The 22,500-nt window shown below is 39.5% G+C and overlaps 2 protein-coding genes across 9 annotated transcripts in view; one reads left to right on the top strand and one right to left on the bottom strand.

Moving 5' to 3' along the window:
- Window positions 1-15,601, top strand: part of bmpr1ba (bone morphogenetic protein receptor, type IBa) — a 72,209-nt gene extending 56,608 nt beyond the window's left edge. For 5 of the 6 annotated variants that reach the window (XM_044373133.1, XM_044373128.1, XM_044373098.1 and 2 more), the window contains 10 exons: window positions 9,494-9,656; window positions 9,850-9,949; window positions 10,359-10,461; window positions 11,416-11,512; window positions 11,679-11,817; window positions 11,912-12,104; window positions 13,577-13,874; window positions 14,079-14,254; window positions 14,413-14,543; window positions 14,626-15,601. In XM_044373133.1, the coding sequence (XP_044229068.1) occupies window positions 9,511-9,656; window positions 9,850-9,949; window positions 10,359-10,461; window positions 11,416-11,512; window positions 11,679-11,817; window positions 11,912-12,104; window positions 13,577-13,874; window positions 14,079-14,254; window positions 14,413-14,543; window positions 14,626-14,751 (1,509 nt within the window). In that variant the 5' untranslated portion in view covers window positions 9,494-9,510 and the 3' untranslated portion in view covers window positions 14,752-15,601. The remainder of the gene's footprint in view (window positions 1-9,493; window positions 9,657-9,849; window positions 9,950-10,358; window positions 10,462-11,415; window positions 11,513-11,678; window positions 11,818-11,911; window positions 12,105-13,576; window positions 13,875-14,078; window positions 14,255-14,412; window positions 14,544-14,625) is intronic. The other variant, XM_044373119.1, reaches the window with a different exon arrangement.
- The window catches only part of unc5ca (unc-5 netrin receptor Ca), a 213,366-nt gene continuing 205,712 nt past the window's right edge, over window positions 14,847-22,500 (bottom strand). For all 3 annotated transcript variants that reach the window (XM_044373067.1, XM_044373084.1, XM_044373075.1), the window contains one exon: window positions 14,847-21,131. In XM_044373067.1, the coding sequence (XP_044229002.1) occupies window positions 20,969-21,131 (163 nt within the window). In that variant the 3' untranslated portion in view covers window positions 14,847-20,968. The remainder of the gene's footprint in view (window positions 21,132-22,500) is intronic.

Below are 22,500 nucleotides of genomic sequence, written 5' to 3'. Positions count from 1 at the left end.
TGACAGACTGCAGGCACAAAGTATAATCTTTAATCAAGCAGTAGACACCTCAAACTGAAGAGGTTTGGATTTCATATCTGCGTCAGTAGATCCGAACACACTCAGTTTAAGGTGTTTCAGGGGAATATGAGTTAACATTACAAACCACACATTGAAGGCTGTATGCAATGTCTGATTTGTGGTTAGGTTCAGGAATTGTTATAGAACAAACATGTTCATGCACACACACACACACACACACACATAAGAGGAACAAACACTTGACATTCAGACAGCGAGAGAGTTACAGAAACCACCAATGGAACTAATTGGCAAAAGTTCACCAACGGTTCATGTTATATCAGTAACTGCCACAGTCACTGCAGTTCACACAGATGTTGTGTGTCTGTGTGTGGAGATCAGAGACTGTCATTATTCCAGTTTTGTGCTATTTTAGAACAAATTTAATGAATCCAGAGGGTATTCAGAGTATTTCTCTTCTTCGTTCCTACTAAATGTTTGTAAAGATTATATTTCATTTAGTCTAAAGATGTTCTTTTCCTGAATATCATGTGTAGCAATAGAGCATGTTTTCTCTGATTACTCTGATAAATTGATATTATGTCAGACACTGTATATGTGTTGTAACTCTGTATATGCTCTTGCATATGGTAAAGCATTCCTTTGTGGCACACACATCTGTCTGATGGAATAAAAGAGCAGCTGCTTTGAGGGATCTGTAGGAGATCTCCATTGCTTTTTGCAGCTTCATTAGTCTTCCACAGGAGTTATTTGAAAAGACATTTAGGAGAACGTTATCTTCCTTGCATAAATTCTGAAGTGCATGAACTCTGTTTAACTATACATTTTTTATACTCTGAGTAAATATTTTTGTCAGCCAGCCATTCTTGTAGTTACAATTTAATAAAATGCCTCAATGTACCTGATTTGGATTTAGATTTTAAGTGTCTTATTAGAGGCTGGTGGTATGGATATAATCTACCATTACAGCATATGTGATTTCATATTGCAGTAGTGATAGATAGTATAAATCTAAATAAAAATAGTTTTCTGGAATTTTCAAAACGGAGGGGAATTTCTTTTTGATTGTTGCTGTAATGCAGTTCCTCTCATTGACTTAAAGTATGCCTTCAATGGTAGACGTAGTGTAGTAAAATCTCTTCATTACATTGCTCTACTGTCTGTGACTTTACCTTTACTGTATCTTTATGGAAAATCAGTTTCAAGTGGTCAGGATGTAGTTTAAGTAGTTTATGAGCCACATTTGAACCTCCAGCATTAGAGGTACATACAGTACATAGCTACAGCCCACTGATCCGGCCGTATGCCCGCTGTACATGTGAGTTGATGTGGGCTGTTTTGTGATGAGAAGGAGCCCACAGATGGCCATGAGAAGGAGCAAAGGAGCTTTTGATCGAGAGACCAGCTGGTCTCCTTTCTCTCTATTCTTTGCTTTGCTCTCTCACACCTCCTTAAAGGACCGTTTCATCATTTCCTTGTATTCCACCGAGGGGACGCTGAGGGCCTTCTGGAATGAACTCAGAGTTCCGGAATCCTTGTGTACCTGTCACTCATCCCCATAAAAGAGGGCACACACACACACACACATGCACACACACGTGCACATACACACACACACCCCCCGCTGGTTTTAGCATAAAGCTGGCAGATGACAGCTGCATAACTAAAGACTGGCACTGGCTCATTACCGCATCATTCATCAGTGTGACATAATGAAGGAATGTTTAAAGAGCTGTTGATGATGTTGTTGTGCTGGAGGACAGAAGAGCTGAATGCAACTCTTACAAGATTTGAAAATAGGTAGTTGTCAAAGAAAAACTTTTTTTTTTTTTTTACATTTTTGCCCCCAATTGTCTCTTACACTCGCTATTTCTATTGTGCTAAAGAAAAATCCATCTTAAAGGATTTTTTTGTGTCTATGCCACATGGCACCACTTTCCTCTTTTGTGATTGGCTACTTTGTGGTCTGTCTCTATTCAGGTTTTAGAGCTTTTTTTTTCTAGTGTTTTCTAGGCATGTTAATCATCCTTGTGTTTTCCAATACCCAATTAAAAAAAATGTAATTCCATTGGCAATTGCCATATTGCTCCTCACATGAAAACTAGTTTCCCCAGTCCTTAGATATTGTAGCTACTTGCGCTTTGAAGTAGCACCCACATATAGAATTTATCTGAGACATTTAGGAGAGTGGATGAATAAAGAGGTGTTAAAATGTGGGAGAGGAAAGAAACAAAGTGATGTAAAATGTTAAAGAGAAAAAGAAAGAGAGCAAGAGCAGAGTGTACTTCTTTTTGAAAGCTGGAAGGAAGAGGAGGTGGAGGAGTAATGATGCATAACTTCATCCTGCCCTCAAGGCACCAATGTACACAGCAGACCACAGGTCCGTGGCTTAGATTGTGTGCCTTTAAGCTAGAGACTGAGAAGCCAAAGAATCATTATCTTGCTTTAACACAAGTGTCAATAAGCACAATCCCTGAATCCAAATTGGTTTAACTTGAAGTGTAAGTGATCCAGCCTGATCTTTCCTCTTCAAATATTAGAGGATATAGTTTGATCAACAGTGCACTGTGGTTTATGAGCAGTAATCCTGCTTCTTAAATCAGAATATCTATATCTATATGTTCAATTACCAGGATAAAACATGGCAATTGAGATGAGAAGACAGAGACAGCTTACAGGACTCAAAGACAAATTACATTTGAATTCCAAAGTACAGAGAACTTTTGGTTGAAACAGGGCTTAACTTTAGCCAAAACAGTGAGACAGGCAACTCCAGCTTCCCAGCATCCACCCTATAGCTCACAAAGTGGGGTTCATTAAGACATTCCTGTACATGTGGGATGGCTAGGCTCATCTCAACATTGACAGAAAGAAGAATTTGGAGATAAGAACAGGCACTGAAAGCACATGGAAGTGGAGAGAAAGGCAAAAACTTCAGAGAGGGAGAGAGAGAACAAGAGAAAAAAAAAACCCTTTCACCTTCCATGTTTCTCCCGATGCACAGACGGCACTGTCAAACACCAGGAAGATGAACTACTACTTAGAAGAGAAGGGAGGAAAGAAGGGGGGGGGGGGGTGCAGTGAAGGAAGGGAACAGTGTTGTCAAATGAGTGTGTCTTAAGTGGAAGGGGGATGCGGGCAGTGTTTACATGGGCTCGGTGAAAGGGCTTTTCTGGTAGGCCTTGTTTGACATGGCCGGGATGACTAATGATTATGTTCTCTCTCTCTGTGTTTCCCCTCTGTCTGTCTGTCTTTGTCTATCTTCCTCTGAATCTCCCCTCTTCATCTTGCTATCTCATGCACAATATCCCTCTCACTCACTTCTGTCCCCTCTGTCTATCGGAATATCTGTCGTCTTCTCTCTTTCTTTTTTTTTTTGTTTCAGTTTGTACAAAGCGGCATCTGTTGAAAAGAGGCCTTTTAGCTTTTGGGGGTTCATGGGGCCACGGTTGTTAATTGCGTGTTGACAGTGGCCCCTATATCCTGCCATCAAGCCTGAAAAGCCTATAGGGGAGACCTGAAAGCTCGTAATGGTATCTGAAAGGCCATTTTAGTGAAAGAGCTTGAAACAATTATAGTGTCACTGAAGTGCCTGGAAATTCTGCCAGTTTCAGCATGCATCTATTACTTAACTGGCAGTATGTTTTGACATTAGTGGCACTTTGTATGGTTTGGACTGGAGCCCCATTGGTCAGTGCAAGGGGGTCGCACTTAACAGCCAGAACCAGGACATGGGACAATACTATACTTTTTATTTACTGTCCCTGGCCCCTCTCATCATCCAATCCAAGTTCTGAATACATTATAGATGAAAAGTTGCCTTATCTCCTTTACCTCTATGAAACAATTTATATCAGGTTTTATATTTTTCTCACCAACCACAATCAATGTATTTGCTAATATAGAATACAACATTTTCCTCAGTTCCATGGAATTTTTTAAAGATAACATTTGAAGAACATACAGGGTCAAAGCCTTCCTGCTTTCTAAAACAGCAGAATATTTGACCCCAGTCACTCTCACTCCCACAGACAGATGTGACAAACTCATAGAAAAACAGATTATAACCTTCAGGACCAATAAAGCACTTATCAGTCTCTGTATCCAAAGCATCCATTAGCCAGAAGTAGAAAGAGAAATATGACAAATAGACACTGATTCATGATTACAAGATAGAGATAGAGATACAAAGCAATGCATAGTGAGATTACCTCAAATGACTCGCTCACATGCCTGACATTTCCAAAGAATCAGGAGACAGCAGGGAGATGTAAGGCAGCCATTGTCACACTTCTAAAATAAAGCAATTCCATTGATATTACATTATGAAGTGACAAAAATATATGGGCTTTAGCCAGGTAATGCTTAAGTATATCTCAACATAGTGGAAATATGTAAATAACGGTCTAGATTTGTAATGTGACAGTGTGAGTGTGAGATGTAAGTATTGTAGGGCTGCTACTACCTAACAGTTTAAAATAATGTGATAGCATTTCAAAAAGAATCACAAATGCAGAGGAACACTAACTCTAGCTCATAGCAAACAAGTCTTCTATGGCACACACTTTGTTAAATGGAATCCAGTAATGATTCCTGATTTAACACAGATAATCCAATAAGTATTGGGTTGATCATTTTCACTCAAATTTCCATGTGCGTTTTATTTTTGCAAGGAGCATTAATGAATCAAACAACCTTTTGCTAGGTTGTGGATTTTCTATCCTTTTTGTCTCTCTCTCTCTCTCTCTGTCTCTCTGTTTATATCTCTCCCACTGTCTTTCTCTCACACACACACACACACACACACACACACACACACACACACACACACACACACACACACACACACACACACACAAAGAGCAGTAGCCAGGGATCTCAGGTGTAGGATGGAAGGGAAAGGCTTTGTGTTTTGTCAACAGCACAGCAGCACCTCACATGACTATCCACTGGACTCACATAGGGAGGACAGGGCAAAGAAAGCGGAAGATGAGAATAGGGAAAAGACGATTGAGAGGTTGTGTGAGCAAGTGGAGGAAAAGAAAATAATGAGATGGTTTGAATGGGGGAAGTAAAGGCTATGAACTTTTATTAAAGGCCGATATGCAGGAGAGAGACAGAGGAAGGGCTAAAGAAAGAGATATAGGGCGATGAAGAAGGGGGGGTGAGAGAGAGGGTGGCAACGAGTGAGACACAAAGTGAGTGAGCATTAGAGAGTAGGATGGAGTAAGTGACGGGAGGGACGGGGAGAGAGTGAGAGAAAGGGTGGAAAAGGCCAGTGGCCTCTGCTCTGTCCCCTCTGTGTGCTGCTAAACTGCCCACCAGTTCCCCGCAGCTCTGTCACTTCTCGTTTGTTAATCCCCCTTTCTTCTCCCCCTCCTACTCTTCCTCGCTCCCTTTCTCTCAAATTGGTCAATTGTTAATGTGACCCCTTTAAACCCCACCGTCCCTCTCTTGCAGTATTGTCAACACATTATCAGTGTGTACAAGAGAGACATTTACAAAGGGAAGTGTTTATTTGAAAGAATTTGCTAAAGTTTTTTTTTTTTTTTTGATAGTGTCCCATGTGCAAATAAAAAAAAAAGTAGAAACTTTTTATGAAGCTACTGTATGAGAATGCATGTTTATTTTATGTTTTTTCACAGTATCATATATTTTGTGATACTGGTTCCATTTAACACTGCACACATGTCCATCATGAAGAGAGAGGGACTAAGTGCTAGAAAATCAATGTCAAATCACATCAGAGTGTTTCTTAATTGTCTGCATACTCACATTTATCACAGTCAACATGATTGAGATGAATGAGCACCACCATCTCATCCATTCAACTGCATTTTCTCCTGGATTGTAACACATAGGAGAAAAGTGTAAGCATTAGATCAGAATATAACTGGCAAACACAGTATTTTATCTTTTGACTTTGAGTTTTGACTTACCTTTCTTTGAGCCGTAGTCACTATAGTCAACATCACTTCAAGTTGAGGTAACTCTTTTTGACTACAGATTCATGAACATCAAATAATACAAGTGCAGCACATTGACAGATAAAGTATTAGTGACAGTGAAATAAATCAAGGCAGACAGAAAAACTTGGAGAAACATGCGCATACATTTTTTGGCATATGTGTGTAGAAATGCGATTGTCTGTATGTTTGAGTCTATCAGCGAAGTCTATCTCTAGTTCTTTGATGTTTTGTGAAAGACAGTCTTGCTCAGATGAAAGAGAAGATAAAACCCATTATCTGAAATTTGACTGGCAGTACATAGCCACCCTGAAAATATACAACACAATTTAAAGTTTCCCACCTTAAAATGAGTTTTTCAGAGGTGAGGCTTTCTACAGATCTTAATCTTTCTATCCAAAGAGCACATTACGGTGAGTCCCGACTCATGGTGTAGTCACTGAAAAGGACTCTGGGGTGGTTCTCACATTTGAATGTGACATTCCAATCAACTGCCTATACTAGATATACTAGTAAGTACTTTGATTTTGAAATAGATTTTAAATAGCGGTGTCCAGCTGTTGTAGGACTTTGCCTAATTGTCATAGGGCACAGTGTGTCACTATATTATCCCAACAAGATTTCATATCAGACCAGGTGTAGTTCATTCCCCTATTTGAAGTAATTATACCTCAGTGCTTAGTCTCAAGAAGTCTCACCCAGGATTCACACTAACCAAAAAAGTTGACTATAGAGCTGAAATTATTGTTTGAGGAGACTGTTGCACAAAGAGCTGACACAATGTATCGAGCATATGAGTAAAAGAAGAAAAAGCAATAGCAATAAAAAACATCAGAAAACGTCAGAGTTGTAGTCGGTTTACAAGTGGCCATGCTGCTGCATCCCTACCAGGTCACATTAGCCTTAAAGGGTTAGTGTTTTGCTATTGCTAGCCTACTTGTTGCTGTATGGCTAGATAAGTTTCAGTATAGATTAGCAGGACCCCTAGATATAGATAGAACGCTCATTTACAATGGTGCCCTTCAATGCACAACCAAAACAAGTCATATAACAAAAGTGTAAAACCAACAATCTTATACCAAACATAAATACAACACAAACACAAGACAAATGATATATGAAATACAAAAAGAACAAAGAAAAAGAGAGTAAGTAAGAACATTAGACAGGGATTAAACAGATACATGAAGAAAAACAGGAGCATTCATTATATAAAACATCGTCCAACAGAATCTTAAAATGTTCTAGGGTTAAAACATTTTCTAATTTAAGGGAGTCCCGAAGCTTATTCCACATATAAGGAGCATAGTAGGTGGATGCAGTTTTTCCCAGCTCTATGTTAATACAAGGGATATCCAAGGTAATGCATTCTTGTGAACGGGTACAGTATCCCATATTTCTAAGTCTTAAAAGTGATGATAAATAAAATGGTAGTTTATTTAACATGACTTTATAAATAACAAAGAGTGTTCTTCCTTCCGAGTGGTAAGTGATGTCCACCCCACTTTCTCATAGAGGATACAATGATGGGTTCTAAAACTGTCACCTGCAATAAAGCTAAGAGAACTGTGATATGCAGCATCAAGGGGCTTGAGGGTATGGGCCAGTATATGACATCATATACTGGCTTCCACGCTTCACACATTTTTCACAAAGACTGTTCAAAACCTCAACCCTTGAGGACAATCCAGCTTTACAGCCCCCAATAAGAAAAACTAAACACCCATGATAAGTGGCCAGTAGTTGGAGTTTCCCAGTGCACAGCCGGTAATGGTTTTTATGTAATTATGTCCATGCTCAGTCACAGCCAGTTCTGTAAAATGGGAGATTAAAAATCTTTTTCTCTTGGCTTGTCCTGACCTGTAAGAAAAAGAAACTGCAGTTTTGTGATTTAAATTCCTAAGAAAGGTATCTCAGTCACTTCCACTTTATTGCGCATCACTTGTTCTTCATGAAGACAGTAAACATTTTCACAGATAAATGAAAGTAGATAATTGGTTCCTACATCATGACTGTGCCTATTCACATATTCTGTATAAGGATTTGCTGGTTCTCACTCTGTAGGAGAGGCATCTGCTGAAAAAGGAACCTCTGAATTTCAGAACGAGAGGTTGAAAGCGGAGTAGGAGAGCAGATTCTGTATCTGCTAGTAGTTTATTTCAGAGAGGAAAGACTCATGCTTATTTTGGACCATCTCCGCTTGCAGCTGTTAAGCATCTGGTCTCAATGATCATGCTGGAATGAATGAAAATCTCAAAAGCCATGAAGGAAAGACACTTCCGTGATCCTTTTTTCCCTCAAGTGACAAACAGGTGCCCTTTTGAAATAGGATAAGTAGGGAATACAACGGCTTCGTTCTAGTTCTTAGGAACTGTATCAGTTGTTAGAGTAAAAAAAAACATCTGCTGTGAGTGAACATATTGCACAGTATCAGGTGTTCAAGCTTAAAGTTTGTTTTTCTTTTTTCTACTGTATATGTTGCTTTTTTTTATGTTTCTGAGCTTTCTCTTGTCCATTTTTTTCAGTTTGATAGTGGTTTCAATGTCTGTTTCACTCCAGTATGTTTCAGTTCAGTCAGCCAGCTCATGTGGAATGTATTTATGATATGAATACAGAGTTGATATTTTGCCGTCTTGAATCTGACCTCATCTCTGCAAGGTAACACCACCACAGCAGAGATTGGGGAGTGAAGATATTAAACTTCTGCCCCAGGGGGACTCAAACATACAAACCCGCAGGTGCATGCTGAGGTGGAGGTTGAGCTTATCAGACGCAATATTAACAGCAAAAAGGAGGAGCAGAAGGAGAAGAAGAAAGTATCAGAACTGCATTAATACATTAATACAATATAAAACCATCATCATACATGTGCCAAGAAGACAATTAATTCACAATAAATGCAAATACTGCACGTGGGTAGATGAAAGCAGTGCGTATAAGGGCAGAAATTAGCACCTGTGGAAAACAAGACATCGACCACAAACAAATCTGCAAGAGATGAATAAAACAGCCTGAAGCACACACACAGGTTACAGTAACAAAAGCTTGCTCATGATGAACAGCAGTAGCAACAAATGTGGTAGCATGTAAGCAGTGGATCATGGCAAAGAGAGGCAAAAGAGTGGGAGTATTGAGTAGAGTATGTCATGTGTAGCAGCACAGCTTGAAATGTCTGCTTAAACTAGCTCGAAGGCTTTTCTTTATTCTGTATGTTGAAGCATGTCTCACCTAATAAAAAAAAAACATAATATATCCCCTTCTGTCCTTGATCTACTTTTTTCCATGCAGTATGCTACAAAGATAAAATACTTGAATCTGGCGCCTATGCTTGTTAGTGACAATATCTACCTTTGTGTGGATATTTTCTATCCTAAACATCTTCTTATATACTCCACACATTTGATGGCAGTACTAATACAGTCCCTAACCAGTGTCGGTACTGTGTTCTTTCCTCTGTAAAACTGTATTATGTATAATTCATGCATGTGCTCTTCTCCGTTTTGTAGGCAATATATTGGACAGTATGCTGCTAAGAGCATCCAGTAAAGAGGCAGTAGAGAGTGGGAAGGAGGCGAGTGGCAGCACAGCTCCTGCTTCATCCTCGCAAAGACTACTGTGGTGTCACTGCTATCACCACTGCCCGGATGATTCAACTAACAATACATGCAGGTAAGCAGTAAAGGTACTCGCGCGATATTAAGTTGCTGCCCTCTATCTAAACCATCCTGATGTCTCAAATAATAACTGCAACTAGGTTTGAACACAAACAGTACCTGCACCTATGATTGCATTAACAGACAGTGTTTCCATGAAATGATGTTATTGGTTGCTTTACTTACTGTAGCTAAATCTTGTTTTCCAGGACGGATGGCTACTGTTTTACCATGGTGGAGGAAGAGGGAGGGGTACCGGTCCAGACTGCAGGTTGCCTGGGGCAGGTTGGATCAGAGTTTCAGTGCAGGGTGAGTAGATGACTGCAACATTACAATCTAATTATCTCCCACCCATCTTGTGTTCCCATCTCATTTGTGCCTTCCATCTGAGATCTTTACAAAATGTTGAGCTCAACAACTTTTCAAGGCAGAAAATTTAGATCTAACTGTATTTGTTTGCACCTCTTGAGATTTTTTGGCAAAATTAAATCCAATGTAGCAACTTAGAATTATTTTCATTGTTGATTCATTTTCTGATTATTTAGTAGCCCATCCTCATGAATATTGTGCATTTGAATATTTAACTCTATAAATGGCTTAAATGATTAGTCAATTGCCCAAATGTGTTGATTATCTCTGCCAATTAAATTAACAACTGGAAACAGAAAGCATAAAAAGGTGAGAAGACAGGAAAAACAATCACTTTTCTGTCTTGCAGGACACATGGAGCTCACGTCAAAGGAGATCACTGGAATGCTGTACAGACCAAGATTACTGTAACAGAAACCTGCATCCTACACTGCCACCACTCAAGCCACCTCGTAAGTTTCTTTATCTGCTCTCATCGCTCCATGTCTCTTTTTCGCCAGTGAAACACAAGAACAATTATAAAGAGCCACTTGTACACTAGTTGGCAGGTGACTGTGACAGTGTGGAAGTGACAGCGATACAGACGGGACCAAGAACTGTGACTGATGGTGTTAGAGCACACAGGAATCGGAGATAGAGAGATCATGACATTGTCACATAGTCAAAGACAGCTAAAGCTGAGGAGACAGTGGGAGTTACTGTCACATTTCCCCACACTGAGCTCACCAAAGCTGCTGGGTGTCAAGAGGATAGTGAGGTCTCTGCTGTGTACAATATTATACTCTATGTGTGTGTGAGAGTCTTTTTGTGTATGTGAGACAGTAAGCCTAGATTCCCAGGGAAATCACAAGCCCCAGCAGATACCGAGGGCAGAGTCATCAATCTGAAACCCTATCATAGGGGATCAGGATGAGAATTCATCGACTCGACTGAGGGCTTCCTCTCTCTGTTGAGGGAAAGGACTATGTGCCAGAAGAAAATGAAAAATTGATGAGTGAAATATGATTTGTACTTGATTTACTGTACACTGGTTCTTTCAAGTGACTTGTAAGGATGACTGATTACTTGGTTAATTTTCTCTTTCCTTTCCATGTATTTATTGTTTTTGATTTGGTTGTTTTTTTTTTTCTTCCTTGGTTTCAGCTTAAGTTTCTTAAGCAGAAAATGATTCCATCTTGAGAATGTCCAGTTGACTCACATTATTGTGGATTATTGACTAAAAGAAGAGGTAGAAGACAAATGTGTTGTAGGATTTTGTTTTTCTTGCTTACAGACCATTCCTTCTTGTCTCTTCATATCCTCCACTCTTCAATTCCATCTTTCTTTTGTTCTGTCACCACCCTTCCCTCCCCTTTTTTCCACCCTTTTATTCATCTGTTCACCTCTTCATCCTCCTCCCTCTCCAGTCTATGTAGATGGAAAGATCCACCACATGGCCTTGTTGATCTCAGTCACAGTGTGCAGCATCATACTAACTGTTATTATTGTCCTCTGCTACTTCAGGTAATTAAATCTAACTGTTAAACAATCACATATAAACCCAGAGTCACTCACACACATCCAATTATAATACACATACTGTTCACTACGGTGCATATTTCTATTCCCATTTGTTTATGGTATTTTTCCTGTGTAAGAGGGTATGTTGAATAATTATGTGATTTTACAGATATAAGCGCCAGGTGTCTCGTCCTCGGTACAGTATTGGTCTTGAGCAGGATGAGACCTACATTCCCCCAGGAGAATCTCTGAAGGACTTGATAGAGCAGTCGCAAAGCTCTGGCTCAGGCTCAGGGCTCCCTCTATTGGTGAGATACCCAAAGTGCACACATAGGTCAGGATCTGAATAGTTCATCTAGAAAGACATCACTTAACCTTTGCCCACCTTTTGCTCTTCCTCAGGTGCAGAGAACGATAGCCAAGCAGATTCAGATGGTGAAGCAGATAGGCAAGGGGAGATATGGAGAGGTGTGGATGGGCAGGTGGAGGGGAGAAAAAGTGGCTGTGAAAGTTTTTTTCACCACTGAGGAGGCCAGTTGGTTCAGAGAGACTGAGATCTACCAGACTGTCCTGATGAGACATGAGAACATACTGGGTAAGACTTTTTTCTTTCTTTTGTCACGCTGCCTGTCTCTCACGTGTAACATTTTGCAAAGCTGCTCCCTCTGGGCCTGTTTTTGTCTGTACGCACTTCTTTGCTGCTCTATTTGTCTGTTTCTCTTCATCTTTCCCCCTCTGTACTACATCGCTTTAAACAAAGTGTCCAACTGAGATTTGAAGTGACAGGTGATAAAGAAGTCTTTCTAGTATTCATGGTAGAAGTGATCCTAAATTATAAATTATGACAAATGGTGTATTGATAGAAAATTGATGATGATGATAATTATACATAGATAATGATAGAGGGATTTTATGTCTTGGTTTTGTAGCAATAAAACAAAAAACATACTGACAATAAATCGTCCCTGCAAACAACACTTACTAAGAATACACCATTGTTGGAGTTGGACTTTGTCCATTCTTAACTATGCTGCAACACAAAGCAGCACCATACTACAGTGCCAAAACGGATCAATTATAGCCAAGAGAACATACACCACAACTAATTATAAACTAGACAACAACAGACTGCAAACCAAAGCTTGCATAATTAAATGCCACAAGATGCATAGTAATTAAGTAGTGGGGCAAGAGATCACTTGCCAGTAAATTACAAGACAGACTAAATACTTTAGTGCATATTGCTACGTTCTACAGTTGATAATACATGTTTCAATATGAATGGAACACTAAGATCTTAAATAATAATAATAATAATGATAACTTAACTTACTAATAACTTAATGTCATCAAATCCACTAAAAAAGACGAACTCCAACATTAACTAACTGAGGTCTCATAAGCAGAGAAAACTGGCTGCTGAAAACATCAGATGCAGCACAGAAGACTACACTGTCAAATTTAAAGACTGATATTCAGCGCAGGCAATGCTAGAGCTTCTCAAAAGAGAGTGAAACGTTGAAGTTTAAAATGACTTAAAAATGTTTTACTGACATTGTTATATGTGTGCTGATGTACTGATTTTGCATATTGTTTAGTTGGTGGGTAACTTTTGTTTCCCAACATTATTTATTTAACAGTGGTACCATACAGTAAAACTAAAACTAAGGAAAACTGTCATCTCTTACGCATGACATGCATTCTCAATTCTCATTCTCACAGCAGGGGCTCCGTTGGTTTTTACTAATCTAGAACCTTTAGTTATTTATAAAAAGTTTTAAATATTTAACAGAATTTCAGGGACCTGTCTATTCACCACAAAGCAGAAACAAGAGCTGTCTGTTCTGCTCTGCTTCTATGATTAAGCTTAATTGATTTAGCTTCTCAGTGTTTTCAGTGAGGACAGAAGTTATTTATATCTGCCTTAATTATCTGAGCTAAAGCTACAAGGGAACCCATTAGACCATTGGTTAGACTAGACTGCCTCCTCGACTCCACTGAAACCCACTGGTTATTAAATTCTTTCTCCCATCATCCTCCCCACCAACCCCCCCACTCCATCCATAGGTTTTATAGCTGCAGATATTAAAGGAACTGGCTCTTGGACCCAACTCTACCTAATCACCGACTACCATGAAAATGGCTCTCTGTATGACTACCTCAAATCAACGACTCTAGACAATAAAGCCATGCTGCGACTGGCCTACTCGTCTGTATCAGGCCTTTGTCACCTCCACACTGAGATCTTTGGCACACAGGGCAAACCTGCTATTGCTCACAGGGATCTGAAGAGTAAGAACATACTGGTGAAACGAAATGGGACCTGCTGTATAGCTGACCTGGGACTGGCAGTCAAGTTCATCAGGTGAGTGTGCGCTGTTAGTGCTATTCAGCATACAAAGATATGCTTGCATTATTTGCTTAAATATCCATCTTCCATTTTTTTAAACTTAAATATATAGTTTGCTCAATTTAAGCTCTTGCGGAGGGTTGGAAATGAATCGATGAATCAATGGGTTGAGCACTTGTCTCCAATTAATAATGATTACTTTGATCTCTGATTCTGTAGTGATACCAATGAAGTAGACATCCCTCCCAATACCAGAGTGGGTACGAAGCGCTACATGCCTCCAGAGGTTCTGGATGAGACTCTGAACAGGAGTCATTTTCAGTCATACATCATGGCAGACATGTACAGTTTTGGCCTCATCCTCTGGGAGATTGCTCGGCGTTGTGTGTCAGGAGGTATATAAACACACTTTGTATGTATTTATGGCAATTTGATACAGTTTTGGAAACTTTGAAAACATTTTTTTGGGATCTAATTTGACTAAATTTATCAACACCGTCATTGTCAAACAACACATGAACAGACTGATGTTCTCCTGAAATTATTTTCATAGGTATCCTTGAAGAGTACCAGTTGCCGTATCATGACTTGGTCCCTACAGACCCTTCATATGAAGACATGAGAGAGGTGGTCTGCATCAAGAGACTACGGCCATCCTTCCCTAATCGATGGACCAGCGATGAGGTGAAATATGCTACATATACACACATACATGCACAAACACACACAGTGGTGAACTGCCTAACATTATTGTGTGTCTCCACAGTGTTTGAGACAGATGGGAAAGCTGATGACAGAGTGCTGGGCTCACAACCCAGCCTCCCGCCTCACAGCTCTGCGGGTCAAAAAGACACTTGCCAAGATGTCAGAATCACAGGATATCAAGCTGTGAGCGGGCACTGCCAGGTGTGTGTTACACACATAGAAAGGGCACTAATAATCATGCTTGCTCTGGTCCAGGCTGACCAATACCTTTTTTCCTGGGGAAAGGAGGTGAGACAGGAAGCAAGAAGATCACATGGGGATTGCAGGATCACAAAGTCCAGAAACCCACAACTCTGCAACACAAGTCCCCATTGGAAAATTTATGACAGGACTAAGGTGTTTTACTAAATTAATAAAAAAAAAACCAAGACAACAGGCCTTGTGAGGCCCTGTTCTGTCCATCAGAGAAGATGAGACAATTTCATTTCAGACTAGTGAGAGGACTCTAAAACCAGATATAGGTTCCTGTCCACATGCTCCAAAGGCCTTGGAGAAAGAGATTGAGTTTGACCTGGCATGGTAGCTCCAGAGTTACACAAACAAGCTACTGACCAGTGAGTGGAATACTATATCACTGCTTTCTGTGAAAGCTAACTTACCTGTAGATGAAGATCTGATTGATAGAGCGGAAGGGATGTGCTTAAAGGCAATCTGTAATTGCAGCATGACACCTCCTTTCAAAACACTGTCACCCCACCACTGGCTTTATGTTTTAATTGGATTGAACACATTGTTGTCACTCTCAAATTGACTGCTTTTGGTTACAAGGACTGACACTATGTGAGAGGGGGGAAAAAAGTGTATTTTGAGGCTTTAAAAGTTTTGTTTATGCTGGTAATGTTTGTAGACACTGAAGAGAAGATATACCTGTATTTTTGAGTTGTGATGGGTTATGAAAGTTGTAAAAGCGTATTTTCCATGTAAAACTCAAACTCTTTAAGACTATATGTGAAAAATAAAGTTTATGTCCAAATGAATTCTGGATTGAGGCTCTAAAGGCCTCTTTGTTTCCTTGCCTTCCAGTGGAACTTGTATTAAAAATAAAACCTGAGTGGGGAGAGGAGGTATTACATTAAGGGAGCGCGCTAAGCAGAATGGTGCCATCCGTAGGCGTGTCACAGCAATTACAGGAAGCGAAGTCTGCCAAGGCAATCAGAAACTGTTGTACACTAACTGTAGTGTTGCATCCTTCTTGATGATGTAGTTATCTATTATAACTGTGTGGAATTGTGCCTGTGTTAGTTTAGGGGTACCAGAAGACATTTGTCATGGGGTACTTCTATCAGAAAAACAAAGTACCCTCGGTAGTTATGTATCGTCAGTCACTCTTTATGTGTGTTTTAGGCAGCTGTTGTTAGCTGCTGCACCCAAACTGGACCAGAAGTCTTCACTTTGAAACTGTCGAACAATGTTTTGAAAAACTGACTGTTCTTGGCAAACACCCCCAGCCATCCCCAAACGATCACACCACCAGAGTACTGTGGACGTCACATGAGGTTGCCTCATCTTAATTAAAGTACATGTAGAATTGATTCACCGTAATAAATCAATTCTACATATAGCTGTTTGCAGCTGTCACACTGAAGTCAAATGGCAGCTGACTCATAAAAAAAAAAAATCCATCATCTGGCTTCTATCAGGCAAATTTCTTCAGTAATTCAAACTATCACATTGTAGCAGTCAAGTATTAGGAAGCTTAAACGGCCTTATTGCCTCAGTGTGAAGTGGCTCTCCAGGTAAATCTGGACACCTTTCATCACCACGCTCAGCAGGCTATTAGGTCTTCCACTGGTCTGCCGTCACAGCAGTGCCAGTTGAGATTTCCCTCAACTGGAACTAATCGATTCATTTTCAGCTTGTAAAACTCTTGATAAACTTTCCTACAAAGGTCAGTGAGTTTCTTTTTTGGTCTCTGCCAACTCAAATAAAGGGCTGCTCTGTCACCGTTGGAGGTTTGGGTGTGTCAGATTTGTTGTGTTATAAATGCCCTTTCTTTCCTCTTGGGTGATGTGCGTTATTTAATCTGTACCTACTGTAGTTGTCTGTGAGAGAAGGTGGTGTTTTTATTCAGTAAAAGGTTGAACATTCCCCCAATAAAGTGTTTCACTCATCCACATGGCTGATGCACAGTTTGTGGTGGCTGAATGAGGTGCATACTAACAAGTCACTTGGCAGCACCTCTTACTGTTAAGGCATGCTCTCCATATTTTCTTTGTTAAAAAAAAAAGTGGCATGCCTCATTACAACCCGCCGGTACTGCTGAGCACACAGCATGTTAAACAGTGACACCATAAGGATTTTCTTTTTCAATTTCCTCCCCTTGAGGCTACAACATCCAACACGATTCAGTCTGGAACCTGTAAATGTGAATTTCACAGAAAATAAAATCAAACACACCAAATGTATATATTCATGGTTTACAAATTACATTTGTGATCATTCCCCCTTACCTTATAGGCTGTATTCATAGTACAGCACACTAAGTGGAACAGTTGTGAAGAAATAAGCCACCAAAGGCACTACACATTTTCAGTGTTGCTTATAAATATAATTTAATTGTCTTAAAAATTCTTTCTTACACTTTGTACAGAAAACAATTAGAGGAGATAGAGAGGCGAGCATTCAGCAAGATTGAGCAAGATTCATGAAGCGTGCCAGAATTAGCTAAAATGGAGCAACACTACCCCGCCCTAATCAAATAAAATCACCCCTGATAGTAACATAAAAATGCACTTACAAGCACAGCTATAGTTATAGACTTCTATCATGATAACCAATGCCAAGTTTGCATAGTAGACACTGCTTTTACAAAAAAGGAAAGAAACTTAAATAAAAACTTGAAACATACAAACTAGTATCTAACTGTACTGCTCTTTTTTTATATTCTGAAATTTGCCAAATATAGCGGACAGTACACAACTGTACATACTGTGGATAGAAAATATTTTTACATACTTTGATATCTTGACATTACTTTCTTCATTTTCACATCGTGGAGGATCACCTTCTGGAGGCTTACATGTGCCCTCCTAATATGAAAACTCCCTTTTTCAGTCTACTCCTTTAACAAACAGTCTATCCTGCTGGTGAACTGTGGACTTGTGGCAAGGATCACATTTTGAGTGAAGTTACACTGTACCTGGTAACTGACATTTCTCAAGAGATTGTTTCCTTGCACACGTTTCATCAGTTCAATGTTTGATCTTGTATGCCTTTGAATAAGTCAGGGATGTTGATGATCACATTGTATGAAAGAGACATTGTCGTGACTTTTGGGTTCATGTTTTGTTCTGAAACAAACTGAATTAATGACTCGATGTTTTAGGCTTTTATCCTCATAAATTTAACACAACTCTTTCCTTCGATTTCCCCACTTCTGACACCAGACGTTGCATCTAAAAAACATACAAAACATCCACTCTGTCATTTAACAATACACCTTATGTAATTTAGTCAATAAGGCTGTCCTATATGAAAATGTACATATTTGAGGCCTCCATGTCTACCACGTCTGGTTTTACACCGATACAAGAGGTCTGATTTTTAACTCCCACACATCTGATCGACTGAACAAAGAAAGAAAAATCAGTGGGAACATCAATGCCTCAAGGTTTCCTCCTGTATAGACAGCCACAAGATGGAATCTGTCATGACCAGGTAAAGATCTGACCTTTTGTACCAGTGTTAACTCAGCCTTTACCTACTTTATAATATCCTCCTCAGTATCTCCTCTTACATACCTGATGTTCAGTTTCATATGGCATCTCTCCATAGGTCAGAGCAGAAATATCTCAACTCCAGTTTTGGAATATTGTACATATATTTCCTTTGAACTGAATTTTCATGTTGTCCTTTGCATTGTGAATAGAGTTAACATCCTCAAAGACATCTGACAACTATTCAAAAGACAACAAAAATAAGGCTTTTCTTTCCCCAAAAGCTTTTTTTTTGAATTATGCCTTTTCATCAGACACTGTTGACCCCAGTCAGTACATACATCTGAATTGTATGCCTTGAACAGATAGCCTTGATTGGCAATGTTTTTCTGCAAGAAACAAATATATTACACTTCATTTTACATGGGCCCCGTTACTTGGTATCTTGATTTTCAGCTCTAAATTGCAACTTTGTCAACAAATACACCATGAGTTGGAATGTTAGTTGCGGAGAGAACATAGTTTCAGATAAAGGGCAACTAACTGATATGTTACAGATCCCCTCCCCCTACAGTTCACACCTATAAAAACAGTACAATGGCAAAAAAAAAAAAAAAAAAAAAGTTAATGTAAATAACACAATAATGATCACTGAACAAAAATATTATGATAATACAAGGTCATTAGGACAAACATGATAATCATGTATTTACACATTTCAGACGATCAAAAATGTAAATGCTGTTATTCTTCAAAGGCCACAGGATGGTGCTAGTGACCCGCAAAGTCATGGTGGTGATCACATATGAAATCACATGTGGCCTGATGGCAGTAAACTGACATCCTGGGATGATGGGACACCAAAAATATGACAGAAATATATATATGTAGTCTATATATATATATTCTAGAAACTTAAAATATGATAAAAATCAGTATATATTGGGTACATTTAGCGGTAATGAATGACATCAGCTGTATTTAATTCACTATCACGTTACACTATGGTACTTTGTATATTACTGTATTTAAAAAGTCTTGTGGTTTCATTACTAGTTTATCCCTTTTTGCCTTTTTTCTCTGAGTTGAACCCTGTCTAGAAACAAGCCCCAGCAATCTATCAGAGAGAATCCTGGATTTGAGTTTTTGTGGTTAACCGAAATGTGGTAGCCATGGCTGGAATTCCCCACACTGCATCTACAGAAGTCTACATCTGTACTGCAGCTTTGTCCAAACAATGCCTCTTTAGGGAGGAACAGAGCAGCAGCAGTACTGCAGAGAATATGTTAACACGACTTCAGTAAAGAGATGCATTTATAGCTTTAAGATCGTCTTGCTTTAATGCTTTACACTGGCTTGTGGTGAAACTCCCAATAAGTGCAGAATCTTTCTTGCTGTTTGCTTTTTTTCAATTGCAAAACCAACTTATTATAAAATATACTGTGCATGAGAATGAATAGCTGACAGTCTGCATATTTTCCTTGTTTATCTGTTTGTCATGAGTGCAATTTTAAACATACCTCAAAACAGACACTTTCACAAGTCTGTCACTGCCGTACACTGCTGAAAACAGTCAAAATATAATCTTACAGCAAAATATAAAATCAGCTTTTACCTGTTTCCATCAAGAGTGTTATCATCTTTGGACTGGCATTTTTAGGGAAAGTAGAAGCAAAAGTCATGGTGTGTAGACAGCAAGTCCAATTGCCTTTGACTTAGTACCTCTAGATATCCTAAAATTTTAATTGAAGGAAATCTAAATCTAGCCAAAGTGGGAAACTTTTGGGCTTGTTTCTGGTCAGGATCTTTGATTGACAGTCACTGTGTAGCAAATTCTGTTAGCAGGAAATGATCCACACATATGGACAGCAGAATACATAGAGCGTTCCCTAGGAAACGATATAAAGACAACAAACTGTACTGGCAAACATGTACAGCCAAGGCTCACAAGAGAAGAGTGGGATCATTTCCTTATCTCCCATCTCTCATTATCTCTTTTCCATCTTGCTCTTACAGATGATCACCTGCCGGTTCCTCCATTGTTTTATCTCATCCCTCCCTTTCATAATCAGTTTAGCTACTGTCTGTGTTTACTCTCGTCTTCCTGAAGAGTCTTGTCTCTCACTCACACTCATTTTTTCCTCAATCTACCTTCTCCCACTCTTCTGTAATCTGTTTAGGTTCTCTCTCTTTATGACTCTGTTCCATTCCTATAGAGGTTTTCAAGGTCAGTGCCTCTGTTGCTCCCTTTTTCTTGTCTCTGCTTCCCTTTGTTCAGTATAAAGTAACAGCGAGAGAACAACTGGTGTTACACTAGACAAGGTCTTTTTTTTTTTAGGCGTGTGTATGTTTTGTTTTTTTTTTATTCCTGATAGACTCTGTTTGTGTGGTAGGTAAGGTTATCTCTCCTTCAGTCACAAACGACACTGCAACATCGCGGAAATACACGCACACACAAAGATACACACACAGTTTCAGCACTGTCTTTCCAATTGCCGTCCTCTTGATCTGTCTGTTACCATGTTGGCATGATTACTATGGTTTTTAACCAATGCTCAATCACCATGGTGACAACTTTTCTTTTGCTCACATCAGATTTGTTCATTGCCCTTGCTGCATGTGTCAACCATAGAGAATTCATGTGTAATCGTCTTCGGAATTCATTGTCACGGTAACCATGTTGCTTCGTCAGTGTTCCGTTGTCATGGAGGAGAAGTTACTGTCATGACGACCCATCTCTTCCAGCACAGCGGCCAGTTCATTTAGGTCTCCATCAGGGAAGTGCTGGGCCTCCCAGAGATCCAGGATCACCCCTGTCGGACTGGACTTGGTGGCAAAGTAGTTCAGGTATCTGCGAAAAACAAGGAGTAGATGAGGGACGAAGATATGGTAAATGTTGTGAAATGATAACCAGTTATGTAATTGTAATCATTTTTCTTGACAGCCTATTTGGAAAGTTAAAATAGAATCAAGTGGTTGCATTATCACCTTGAAAATAACATAGTTTTTCATTTTAAAGTCAAAGAAGAATGAGGAAACTGTTGCTGTATAGTGCACATTCCAGTGTGTTTGTAACAAGAGTAAAGAGTCCACAGACACACAAGTGGCTCTGTGAGGCTGTGCTTAGGTACAGCAGTGCTTTGAGCTAAATGCTAACATGAGTGTGCTAACAAACAGGACTGCACAACAGTCACTTTGAGTTCCAAGTTTAGTTCCTGAGATTAGTTCCTCTGGTTCCAAAGTACCTGGAACTTTAAGTCAGAAAGGGGCTATAGTCACAGCAACAATGCTATCATGCTGATGTTTAACAGGTATACGATGTTCACCACCTTAGTCAAGTGTGTTAGCATAATGGCATATGCCAGTTAGCACCAAACACAAAGTACAATAGAGGCTAATGGTAATTTCATTTGTTTTGCAGATATTTATTCATAAAACTTTTTTAGAAGTTTTTTTTCTTTTTTTTTTTTCTAGACTGGCTGCTTCATGAGTAGTCTGACTTACACCTCAAAATGTTGTTTAAATGTATCGACAGGGCCTGATATCTGTAAAGGCCCTTTTTCATCATTTTAATTTCTTGCTTTTCTGCTAGATGGCACCCCGCCAATCTTCTGCCTACTAGTATACAGACTCCATAAGCCCAATATTGATTTTATCAGTGAATTCCCTGATCTCCTCTTCCACATTGCTCTGAAATACGACAATATTCTCATTCTCGGAGATTTCAACATCCATATTTGCTGTCCCTCCAAAGCCAGGACCTGTGATTTTATAAACTTACTTGAATCCTTTGGTCTCCAACAATGTATAAATGATCCAACCCATGTTAAAGGCCATACTCTAGATTTAGTTCTCTCCTCAGGTCTCTCTATCTCCAAACCTGTGATAGAAGATTTTCAATTATCTGGTCACAGGGCAATCATTTTTGATCTTGATTTGCCACACACTTCTCCTGTCTGCCCTCCTCTTCTCTGCTCCTGCATAGGTTTGCAGAAATCTATAGAGAGGCACCTATCACTACCAATATCAAGGCTTCACCATCTCATGTGAGCACAGAGAAACATGTCTCACTATTCAACAGCACTGTTTTGGCCACCCTTGACTCTGTGGCACCGGTCAAAACTAAAAAATGTAAGCCTTTGGCCTCACTGTGGCATAATAACATTTATACTAGAGAAATGCAGCACCTTCCACAGAGCAGAGGTGGAAGGGGGATAAAT

Source organism: Thunnus albacares, chromosome 2, assembly GCF_914725855.1.
Source record: "Thunnus albacares chromosome 2, fThuAlb1.1, whole genome shotgun sequence".
Classification (NCBI taxonomy): Eukaryota; Metazoa; Chordata; class Actinopteri; order Scombriformes; family Scombridae; genus Thunnus; species Thunnus albacares.
Note: the sequence above shows the minus strand (reverse complement) of the source record. Positions and strands in the feature narration are given on the sequence as shown.